We start from the raw sequence: 11,651 nt of genomic DNA on the forward strand, positions 1-11,651 counted from the left end.
TGACCCCCCAACCCCCTCCCTGACCCCCCAAACGCGTCCCCTCCCCGCAGAGGAGGCCAAGGCCGAGCGGGAGCCCCGGGCGGAGCCGCGGCCCAACGGGCGGCGCGAGGACAGGGCCGAGAAACCGCGCTTCATGTTCAACATCGCCGACGGCGGCTTCACGGGTGAGCCGGGGACACCGGGGACACCGGGACAGCCTGGGGACACCGGGACAGCCTGGGGACAGCCTGGGGACAGCCTGGGGACACCGGGGGCACCAGGGACACGGGGACAGCCTGGGGACAGCATGGGGACACCGGGGACAGCCTGGGGACCCCGGGGACACCAGGGACAGCCTGGGGACAGCCTGGGGACACCGGGGGCACCAGGGTCAGCCTGGGGACAGCCTGGGGACAGCGGGACAGCCTGGGGACACCGGGGACAGCCTGTGACCCGCTGTCCTCCCAGAGCTGCACACGCTGTGGCAGAACGAGGAGCGCGCCGCCATCTCCTCGGGGAAGCTCAACGAGATCTGGCACCGGCGCCACGACTACTGGCTGCTGGCCGGCATCGTCCTGTATCCTTGGGAACCAACCGGGGTTCACTGTGGGAACTGGGGTGTCACCGGGGGAACTGGGGTGTCCTCGGGCTGGGGACAGTGACACCACAATGAGGGTGACATGGTGAGGGTGACAGCACAGTGATGGTGACAGCATGGTAAAGGTGACACTGGTGACATTGGTGCCTGGCTGCTGGCCGGCATCGTCCTGTATCCTTGGGAACCAACCGGGGTGTCCCCAGGGGTGGGGATAGTGACACCACGGTGAGGGTGACAGCACAGTGACGGTGACAGCCATGAGAGGGTGACAAAGTGAGGGTGACAGCCAGGAGAGGGTGGCATCCATGCTTGGTGTGCTGGATATGGGGACACTGGAGACAGGGAGAGGCAGACACAGTGACAGGTGACACAGTGACACGATGACACAGTGACAGGTGGCACAGTAACCCAGTGACACAGTGACATGGTGACACAGTGACACGGCGACACAGGGACAGGTGACACAGTGACACGGTGACACGGTGACAGGTGACAGGTGACACGGTGACAGGTGACACAGTGACAGGAGACACGGTGGCAGTGGCTCCTTAGCGCGCAGCCACGGCTCCGGGGATGTTGGGGACAGGGAGATGTGATGATGCAGTGACAGGTGACACGGTGACACGGTGGCAGTGGCTCCTTAGCGCGCAGCCACGGCTCTGGGGATGTTGGGGACAGGGAGATGTGATGATGCCGTGACAGGTGACACAGTGACACGGTGACAGGTGGCACGGTGGCAATGGCTCCTTAGCGCGCAGCCACGGCTCTGGGGATGTTGGGGACAGGGAGATGTGATGATGCCGTGACAGGTGACACAGTGACACGGTGACAGGTGGCACGGTGGCAGTGGCTCCTTAGCGCGCAGCCACGGCTACGCGCGCTGGACCGACATCCAGAACGACGGCGCCTTCGGGGTCATCAACGAGCCCTTCAAGGGCGAGGCCTCCAAGGGGAACTTCCTGGAGATGAAGAACAAGTTCCTGGCGCGCCGCTTCAAGGTCAGCCCCGCCGCGGCGCCGGCTGGCACCGGGTGGCACCGGGGTGACAGCGAGGGTGGCACGGGGTGACAGCAAGGGTGGCACTGGGGTGGCACCGGGGTGACAGCGAGGGTGGCATGGGGGTGACAGCCAGGGTGGCACTGGGGTGGCAGTGAGGGTGGCACGGGGGTGGCAGCGGTGGTGGCACTGGGTGACAGGGATGGTGGCACTGGGTGGCAGGGGTGGTGGCACTGGGGTGGCAGCGAGAGTGGCACGGGGGTGACAGGGTGGCACGGGGGTGATGAGGGTGACGGTTGATGGGTGACAGCCAGGGTGGCACTGGGGTGGCAGTGAGGGTGACACTGGGTGGCCCTGCACGAGGGGCTGGGATGAGCAGGAAGGGGGCCAGGGGCTCTGGGACACCTGGGTGGGGGCTGCAGCTGTTGGGTGACATCGGGGTTGGACACCTGGACATCTGGGTCATCCAGATGTTGATGAGGTCAGGGCTGGACCCACCAACAGCTGGACCCTCCAGCTGTTGATGGGGGTGGGTGTCTGGACACCTGGGCCCTCCACATGTTGGGTTTCCCCACACCTAACCCCAAAACAACCTGGACCTTCCAGCTGTTGATGAGGTCAGGGTTGGACCCACCAACACCTGAACCCTCCAGATGTTGATGGAGTCAGGATTAGACCCACAAATACCTGGCCCTTCCAGCTGTTGATGAAGTCAGGGCTGAACCCACCAACCCCTGAACCCTCCAGCTGTTGGTGAAGGCAGGGCTGAACCATCAACACCTGGACCCTCCAGCTGTTGGTGAAGGCAGGGCTGACCCCAACACCTGAACCCTCCAGCTGTTGGTGAAGGCAGGGCTGACCCCACAAACACCTGGCCCTTCCAGCTGTTGGTGAAGGCAGGGCTGACCCCACCAACACCTGAACCCTCCAGCTGTTGGTGAAGGCAGGATTAGACCCCACCAACCACTGAACCCTCCAGATGTTGATGGAGTCAGGATTAGACCCCACCAACCACTGAACCCTCCAGATGTTGATGGAGTCAGGATTAGACCCCACCAACCACTGAACCCTCCAGATGTTGGGTTTCCCCACACCTGACCCCACCAACACCTGAACCCTCCAGCTGTTGGTGAAGTCAGGGCTGACCCCACCAACACCTGAACCCTCCAGCTGTTGGTGAAGGCAGGGCTGACCCCAACACCTGAACCCTCCAGCTGTTGGTGAAGGCAGGGCTGACCCCACCAACACCTGGACCCTCCAGCTGTTGGTGAAGGCAGGGCTGAACTCACCAACACCTGAACCCTCCAGGTGTTGGGTTTCCCCACACCTGACCCCAAAACAACCTGGACCCTCCAGCTGTTGGTGAAGGCAGGGCTGACCCCACCAACACCTGAACCCTCCAGCTGTTGGTGAAGGCAGGGCTGAACTCACCAACACCTGAACCCTCCAGGTGTTGGGTTTCCCCACACCTGACCCCAAAACAACCTGGACCCTCCAGCTGTTGGTGAAGGCAGGGCTGACCCCAACCCCTGCACCCTCCAGCTGTTGGGTTTCCCCACACCTGACCCCAAAACAACCTGGACCCTCCAGCTGTTGGTGAAGGCAGGGCTGACCCCAACCCCTGCACCCTCCAGCTGTTGGGTTTCCCCACACCTGACCCCAAAACAACCTGGACCCTCCAGCTGTTGGTGAAGGCAGGGCTGACCCCAACCCCTGCACCCTCCAGCTGTTGGGTTTCCCCACACCTGACCCCAAAACAACCTGGACCCTCCAGCTGTTGGTGAAGGCAGGGCTGACCCCAACCCCTGCACCCTCCAGCTGTTGGGTTTCCCCACACCTGACCCCAAAACAACCTGGACCCTCCAGCTGTTGGTGAAGGCAGGGCTGACCCCAACCCCTGCACCCTCCAGCTGTTGGGTTTCCCCACACCTGACCCCAAAACAACCTGGACCCTCCAGCTGTTGGTGAAGGCAGGGCTGACCCCAACCCCTGCACCCTCCAGCTGTTGGGTTTCCCCACACCTGACCCCAAAACAACCTGGACCCTCCAGCTGTTGGTGAAGGCAGGGCTGACCCCAACCCCTGCACCCTCCAGCTGTTGGGTTTCCCCACACCTGACCCCAAAACAACCTGGACCCTCCAGCTGTTGGTGAAGGCAGGGCTGACCCCAACCCCTGCACCCTCCAGCTGTTGGGTTTCCCCACACCTGACCCCAAAACAACCTGGACCCTCCAGCTGTTGGTGAAGGCAGGGCTGACCCCAACCCCTGCACCCTCCAGCTGTTGGGTTTCCCCACACCTGACCCCAAAACAACCTGGACCCTCCAGCTGTTGGTGAAGGCAGGGCTGACCCCAACCCCTGCACCCTCCAGCTGTTGGGTTTCCCCACACCTGACCCCAAAACAACCTGGACCCTCCAGCTGTTGGTGAAGGCAGGGCTGACCCCAACCCCTGCACCCTCCAGCTGTTGGGTTTCCCCACACCTGACCCCAAAACAACCTGGACCCTCCAGCTGTTGGTGAAGGCAGGGCTGACCCCAACCCCTGCACCCTCCAGCTGTTGGGTTTCCCCACACCTGACCCCAAAACAACCTGGACCCTCCAGCTGTTGGTGAAGGCAGGGCTGACCCCAACCCCTGCACCCTCCAGCTGTTGGGTTTCCCCACACCTGACCCCAAAACAACCTGGACCCTCCAGCTGTTGGTGAAGGCAGGGCTGACCCCAACCCCTGCACCCTCCAGCTGTTGGGTTTCCCCACACCTGACCCCAAAACAACCTGGACCCTCCAGCTGTTGGTGAAGGCAGGGCTGACCCCAACCCCTGCACCCTCCAGCTGTTGGGTTTCCCCACACCTGACCCCAAAACAACCTGGACCCTCCAGCTGTTGGTGAAGGCAGGGCTGACCCCACCACCCCCGGACCCCCCTGACCCCTGCGTCCCCCGCAGCTGCTGGAGCAGGCGCTGGTGATCGAGGAGCAGCTGCGCCGCGCCGCCTACCTGAACATGACGCAGGACCCCAGCCACCCCGCCATGGCCCTGAACACGCGCTTCGCCGAGGTCGAGTGCCTGGCCGAGAGCCACCAGCACTTGTCCAAGGAGTCGCTGGCGGGCAACAAGCCGGCCAACGCCGTGCTGCACAAGGGTAAGAGGCGGCAGGGCCGGCGCGCCCGGCGCGGGCGCCCCGTGTAGCGCCCGCCTCGCTCGCTGCTCTGTACGCGCCTCCGCGCCATTAAAGAGGGGTTTGCTCCAACGCCGCCTCCCGGTGTCTCCTTGCTCTGCGTGCGCTTCCGGGGGGGCGGAGCCGCCGCGCGGGGGGCGGGGCCGCCGGCGGGCGCGGAGGAGGAAAGTCGGAGTAGAGTCGGAGTAACAGCATAGCAAAGTTGGAGTAAAGTCAGAGGAAAGTCAGAGTAATGGCGTAGCAAAGTTGGAGTAAAGTCAGAGTAATGGCAGAGTAATGGCATAGCAAAGTCAGAGTAAAGTCAGAGTAATGGCATAGCAAAGTCGTAGGAAAGTCAGAGTAACGGCGTAGCAAAGTCGTAGGAGAGTCGGAGTAAAGTCAGAGTAATGGCGTAGCAAAGTCGTAGGAAAGTTGGAGTAAAGTAATAGTAAAGTAGGAGTACAGTTGGAGTAAAGGCCAAGTAAAGTTGGCGTGAAGTAGTAGTAATATCACAGTAAAGCCAGAGTAAAGTCAGAGTAAAGTAGTAGTAATATCATAGTAAAGTCAGAGTAAAATAGTAATATAGTAAAGTCAGAGTAAAGTCGGAGTACAGTTGGAGTAAAGTAATAGCAAAGTTGGAGTAAAGGCCAAGTAATGTCATAGTAAAGTCGGAGTAATGTCAGAGTAAAGTCAGAGTAACATAGTAGTAATACCAGAGTAAAGTTGGAGTAAGGTTGAGGTAAACTCCAGGTAAAGTCATGGTGAAGTAGGCGTAACGTTGGAGTAAAGTCATAGTAAAGTCATACTAAAATCCTAGTAAAATCATAGTAAAGTTGGAGTAAAGAAGTAGTAAAGTCATAGTAAAGTTGGAGTAAAGTCGTGATAAAGTTGGAGTAAAGTCCAAGTAAAGTCGTAGTAAAGTTGGAGAAAGGTCGGGGTAAAGGTGGAGTAAAGTCAGAGTAAAGTTGCAGTAAGATCGGGGTAAAGTCTGAGTAAATTCGGAGTAAAGTCCGCGTAGAGGCGGAATAGAGTCCGACTGAATTTGGACTAAAGTTCGAGTAAAGTCAGCGTAAAGGCAGAGTAAAGTCCAAGTAAAGTCTGAGTAAATTCAGAGCAAACTTGGAGTAAAGTCCAAATAAATTCAGAGTAAAGGCAGAGTAAAGTCCGTATAAAGGTGGACTAAAGTCCAAGTAAAGTGCGCTCAAAGGCAGAGTAAAGTCTGAGTAAATTTGGAGTAAAGTCTGAGTAAAGCCAGCGTAAAGGCAGAATAAAGTCTGAGTAAATTTGGAGTAAAGTCCGAGTAAAGCCAGCGTAAAGGCGGAGTAAATTCTGAGTAAATGGTGAGTAAAGTGCAAGTAAAGGCAGAGTGAGGTGAGCGTAAAGGCGGAGTAAAGCCCGAGTAAGCTCGGAGCGGAGCCCGTGCAGGCGGGAGGCGCGCGGGGGGCGTGGCTTGGCGCTGAGCTGGCTCTGCTGAGTGGCCGCGGTGTAAAGCTGGAGTAGGTCCCCGGTGCCGCCCTGTGTGTAACTCTGGAGTAGTTTACACCTTGGGCCCTCCTCCCCCCTCCCTCCCTCCTCCCTCCTCGCCCGGGGGTGTTTTGGCAGAGTATCCCCAGAGTATCCCCGGAGTATCCCTGGAGTATCCCTGGAGTATCCCCGCAGTGCATGCTGTGAGTAAGGCTGGAGTAAGGCTGGAGTAGCGCCGGTGTTTGCATGGCTGGAGCACCCTGGTGTAAGCCCGGAGTATCCCCAGTGTAAACCCGGAGGATCCCCAGTGTAAGCCTGGAGTATCCCCACTGTAAACCCGGAGGATCCCCGGTGTAAGCCCAGAGTATCCCTGGTGTAAGCCCGGAGTATCCCCGGTGTAAGCCTGGAGTATCTCCAATGTAAGCCCGGAGTATCCCTGGTGTAAGCCCGGAGGATCCCCGGTGTAAGCCCGGAGTATCCCCAGTGTAAGCCCGGAGTATCCCCGGTGTAATTAATGAGTAAAGCCCAGAGGATTCTGGCGGGATGGGCTGAGTAAACCCGGAGTATCCCTGGTGTATTTAATGGCAGGAGTATCCCCGGAGTAACTCCAGAGCAGGCCCGGAGTCACCTCCGGTGTGTCCGAGGAGTAACCCTGGAGTAACCCTGGAGTATCTCCGGAGTACCTGCAGGAGTTACTCAGAGCGAGGAGCGCAGCTGGGGGATCTCCGCTGTGGGCGAGGCCCACCCTGAGTAAATCAGGAGTAAACCTTGAGTAAGCCGGGAGTGCACCCAGAATAAGGAGTGCACCCGGAGTAACTCCGGAGTATCCCCAGAGTAACTCCGGAGTATCCCCAGGTATCCCCAGCCCACTCACACCCCTCCCCCACGCATGCCCCCTCCCCCACACAGTTCCAACCCTGAGTAAGCTCCGAGTACCCCCTGAGTAACTCCCACCCACCCCCTCCCCATGAGTAACCTATGAGAAACCTGTGAGTAAGCTGTGGGTAACCCATGAGTAAGCCGTGAGTAGGCTGTGAGTAAGAGTAAGCAGTGTGTAGCCTATGAGTAAGCCATGAGCAGGCTGTGAGCAGGCAGTGAGTTAGCAGTGAGTAACCTGTGAGTAAGCAGTGAGCAGGCGCTGATGGGCGCTCTCTCTCTTCCCACATGGGCAGTGAGTTAGCAGTGAGTAACCTGTGAGTAAGCAGTGAGTATCCTGTGAGCAGCAGGCACTGACGCGCTCTGTCTCTCCCCGCGCGGGCAGTGAGCAGTGAGTTAGCAGTGAGTATCCTGTGAGTAGCCGGCGCTGACGCGCTCTCTCTCTCCCCGTGCGGGCAGTGAGTTAGCAGTGAGTAAGCAATGAGTCAGCAGTGAGTAAGCAGTGAGTTAGCAGTGAGTATCCTATGAGCAGCCGGCGGCTGACAGGCGCTCTCTCCCTGTGCGTGGGCAGTAAGCAGTGAGTAACCTGTGAGTAAGCAGTGAGTAAGCAGTGAGTAAGCAGTGAGTATCCTGTGAGTATCCTGTGAGCAGCCAGCATCCGGCTCTCTCTCTCCCCACGGGGCAGTGAGTAACTTGTGAGTTAGCAGTGAGTAAGCAGTGAGTAAGCAGTGAGTATCCTGTGAGCAGGCGCTGACGCGCTCTCTCTCTCCCCGCGCGGCAGTGAGTAAGCAGTGAGTAACCTGTGAGCAGCAGGCGCTGATGCGCTCTCTCTCTCCCCGCGTGGGCAGTGAGCAGTGAGTTAGCAGTGAGTATCCTGTGAGTTAGCAGTGAGTTAGCAGTGAGTTAGCAGTGAGTATCCTGTGAGTTAGCAGTGAGTGAGCAGTGAGTGAGCAGTGAGTGAGCAGTGAGTATCCTGTGAGTATCCTGTGAGTAAGCAGTGAGTAAGCAGCGGGCTGACGCGCTCTCTCTCTCCCGCGGGCAGTGCTGAACCAGCTGGAGGAGCTGCTGAGCGACATGAAGGCGGACGTGACGCGCCTGCCGGCCACGCTGTCCCGCATCCCGCCCATCGCCGCGCGCCTGCAGATGTCCGAGCGCAGCATCCTCAGCCGCCTGGCCAGCAAGGGCACCGAGAGCCACCCTCCTCCTGTGAGGGACACCCTGGGGACACTGACACTGTCACACTGCCAGCTTATCACACTGTCACCCTGTCACCCTGCCACCCTGCCACCCTGTCACACTGCCCTGGGGACATCAGCATTGTCACCCTGCCCCTGCCATCCTCAGCCGCCTGGCCAGCAAGGGCACCGAGAGCCACCCTCCTCCTGTGAGGGACACCCTGGGGACACTGACACTGTCACACTGCCAGCTTATCACACTGTCACCCTGTCACCCTGCCACCCTGCCACCCTGTCACACTGCCCTGGGGACATCAGCATTGTCACCCTGCCCCTGCCATCCTCAGCCGCCTGGCCAGCAAGGGCACCGAGAGCCACCCTCCTCCTGTGAGGGACACCCTGGGGACACTGACACTGTCACACTGCCAGCTTGTCACACTGTCACCCTGTCACACTGCCACCCTGCCACCCTGTCACACTGCCCTGGGGACATCAGCATTGTCACCCTGCCCCTGCCATCCTCAGCCGCCTGGCCAGCAAGGGCACCATCAGGAGGTGATCCCGGGAGGTGACATAGCGGGGGTGGCACTAGGAGGCAACCTTGGAGGTGACCCTGGGAGGTGACAGCAGGAGGTGGCACCAGGCGGTGACATTGGAGGTGACCCTGGGAGGTGACAGCAGGAGGTGGCACCAGGCGGTGACACAAGGGGGTGACCCGGGAGGTGACACTGGGGGGGGTGACCCCGGGAGGTGACAGCGGGAGGTGGCACCAGGAGGTGACAGTGGGGGGTGGCACCAGGAGGTGACATTGAAGGTGGCAGCAGGCAGTGACACAAGGTGGTGACCCTGGGAGGTGACCCCGGGAAGTGACACAAGGGGGTGACCCGGGAGGTGACACTGGGGGGGGTGACCCCGGGAGGTGACAGCGGGAGGTGGCACCAGGAGGTGACAGTGGGGGGTGGCACCAGGAGGTGACATTGAAGGTGGCAGCAGGCAGTGACACAAGGTGGTGACCCTGGGAGGTGACCCCGGGAAGTGACACAAGGGGGTGACCCGGGAGGTGACACTGGGGGGGGTGACCCCGGGAGGTGACAGCGGGAGGTGGCACCAGGAGGTGACAGTGGGGGGTGGCACCAGGAGGTGACATTGAAGGTGGCAGCAGGCAGTGACACAAGGTGGTGACCCTGGGAGGTGACCCCGGGAAGTGACACAAGGGGGTGACCCGGGAGGTGACACTGGGGGGGGTGACCCCGGGAGGTGACAGCGGGAGGTGGCACCAGGAGGTGACAGTGGGGGGTGGCACCAGGAGGTGACATTGAAGGTGGCAGCAGGCAGTGACACAAGGTGGTGACCCTGGGAGGTGACCCCGGGAAGTGACACAAGGGGGTGACCCGGGAGGTGACACTGGGGGGGGTGACCCCGGGAGGTGACAGCGGGAGGTGGCACCAGGAGGTGACAGTGGGGGGTGGCACCAGGAGGTGACATTGAAGGTGGCAGCAGGCAGTGACACAAGGTGGTGACCCTGGGAGGTGACCCCGGGAAGTGACACAAGGGGGTGACCCGGGAGGTGACACTGGGGGGGGTGACCCCGGGAGGTGACAGCGGGAGGTGGCACCAGGAGGTGACAGTGGGGGGTGGCACCAGGAGGTGACATTGAAGGTGGCAGCAGGCAGTGACACAAGGTGGTGACCCTGGGAGGTGACCCCGGGAAGTGACACAAGGGGGTGACCCGGGAGGTGACACTGGGGGGGGTGACCCCGGGAGGTGACAGCGGGAGGTGGCACCAGGAGGTGACAGTGGGGGGTGGCACCAGGAGGTGACATTGAAGGTGGCAGCAGGCAGTGACACAAGGTGGTGACCCTGGGAGGTGACCCCGGGAAGTGACACAAGGGGGTGACCCGGGAGGTGACACTGGGGGGGGTGACCCCGGGAGGTGACAGCGGGAGGTGGCACCAGGAGTGGTGACATCAGGTGACCCTGGGAGGTGACATTTGGGGGTGGCACCAGGAGGTGACCCCAGGAGGTGACAGAGGAGGGTGACAGCAGGAGGTGACATCAGGTGACCCCGGGAGGTGACATTGGGCGGTTGGCACTAGGAGGTGACATTGGGAGGTGACAGTGGGGGGGGTGGCACCAGGAGCTGACAGAGCAAGGTGACCCTGGAGGTGACCTCAAGAGGTGACAGCGGGAGGTGGCACCAGGTGGTGACACAAGGGGGTGACATCAGGAGGTGATCCCGGGAGGTGACATAGCGGGGGTGGCACTAGGAGGCAACCTTGGAGGTGACCCTGGGAGGTGACAGCAGGAGGGGGCACCAGGCGGTGACATTGGAGGTGACCCTGGGAGGTGACAGCAGGAGGTGGCACCAGGCGGTGACACAAGGGGGTGACCCGGGAGGTGACACTGGGGGGGGGGACCCCGGGAGGTGACAGCGAGGTGGCACCAGGGGGTGACAGGGGGGGGTGACCCCGGGAGGTGACAGCGGGAGGTGGCACCAGGAGGTGACAGTGGGGGGTGGCACCAGGAGGTGACATTGAAAGTGGCAGCAGGCAGTGACACAAGGGGGTGACCCGGGAGGTGACATTGGAGGTGACCCCGGGAGGTGACATTGGAGGTGGCACCAGGAGGTGGCAGCAGGCGGTGACCCCGGGAGGTGACACTGGGGGCGGTGGCATCGGGGGTGGCACCAGGCGGTGACACAAGGGGGTGACCCGGGAGGTGACAATAGGAGGTGGCACCGGGCGGTGACCCGGGAGGTGACATTGGAGGTGGCACCAGGCGGTGACACAAGGGAGTGACCCCGGGAGGTGACACTGGGGGGGTGACCCCGGGAGGTGACAGCGGGAGGTGGCACCAGGCAGTGACACAAGGTGGTGACCCCAGGAGGTGACACTGGGGAGGTGACATTGGGGGTGGCAGCAGGCGGTGACCCCGTGAGGTGACATCGGGGGAGGTGACATCGGGGGTGACCCGGGAGGTGACATTGGAGGTGGCACCAGGCAGTGACACAAGGGGGTGACCCCGGGAGGTGACACTGGGGGAGGTGACATCGGGGGTGGCAGCGGGCGGTGACACTGGGGGGGTGACCCCGGGAGGTGACACTGGGGGAGGTGACACTGGGGGTGGCACCGGGCGGTGACACAAGGGGGTGACCCTGGGAGGTGACAGTGGGGGGTGGCAGCAGGCGGTGACCCCGGGAGGTGACACCGGGGGCGGTGACACCGGGGGTGGCACCGGGCGGTGACCCCGCGTCCCCTCCCTGTCCCCAGAGCTTCCCGCCCGGGCCCTACGCCACCCCCCCGAGCTACGGGGGCGCCTTTGGGACCCCCCCGGCCGGAGCCCTCCCCCACCCCGGGGGGGCCAACTACAGCCAGATGCCCCCGGGCTCCTTCATCTCCGGTGAGGGAAAC

The 11,651-nt window shown here is 61.5% G+C and overlaps 1 protein-coding gene and 1 long non-coding RNA gene across 2 annotated transcripts in view; both read left to right on the forward strand.

The window, feature by feature from the left end:
- The window catches only part of LOC121360736 (chromodomain-helicase-DNA-binding protein 3-like), a gene marked incomplete at its 3' end in the record, with an annotated part of 44,188 nt that extends 32,548 nt beyond the window's left edge, over nucleotides 1–11,640 (forward strand). Inside the window, exons 29-34 of the mRNA XM_041480796.1 lie at nucleotides 51–164; nucleotides 448–556; nucleotides 1,443–1,575; nucleotides 4,516–4,711; nucleotides 8,109–8,272; nucleotides 11,511–11,640. Coding sequence (XP_041336730.1) covers nucleotides 51–164; nucleotides 448–556; nucleotides 1,443–1,575; nucleotides 4,516–4,711; nucleotides 8,109–8,272; nucleotides 11,511–11,640 — 846 coding nt within the window. The remainder of the gene's footprint in view (nucleotides 1–50; nucleotides 165–447; nucleotides 557–1,442; nucleotides 1,576–4,515; nucleotides 4,712–8,108; nucleotides 8,273–11,510) is intronic.
- LOC121360735 lies at nucleotides 1,044–1,407 on the forward strand. Its single transcript, XR_005956248.1, has 3 exons — nucleotides 1,044–1,203; nucleotides 1,280–1,295; nucleotides 1,387–1,407. It is a non-coding gene; the product is annotated as an uncharacterized LOC121360735 (long non-coding RNA).
- Nucleotides 11,641–11,651: the final 11 nt, after the last annotated feature.

Source organism: Pyrgilauda ruficollis, unplaced genomic scaffold (assembly GCF_017590135.1).
Source record: "Pyrgilauda ruficollis isolate IOZ18807 unplaced genomic scaffold, ASM1759013v1 scaffold533, whole genome shotgun sequence".
In the NCBI taxonomy this organism is placed as follows: domain Eukaryota; kingdom Metazoa; phylum Chordata; class Aves; order Passeriformes; family Passeridae; genus Pyrgilauda; species Pyrgilauda ruficollis.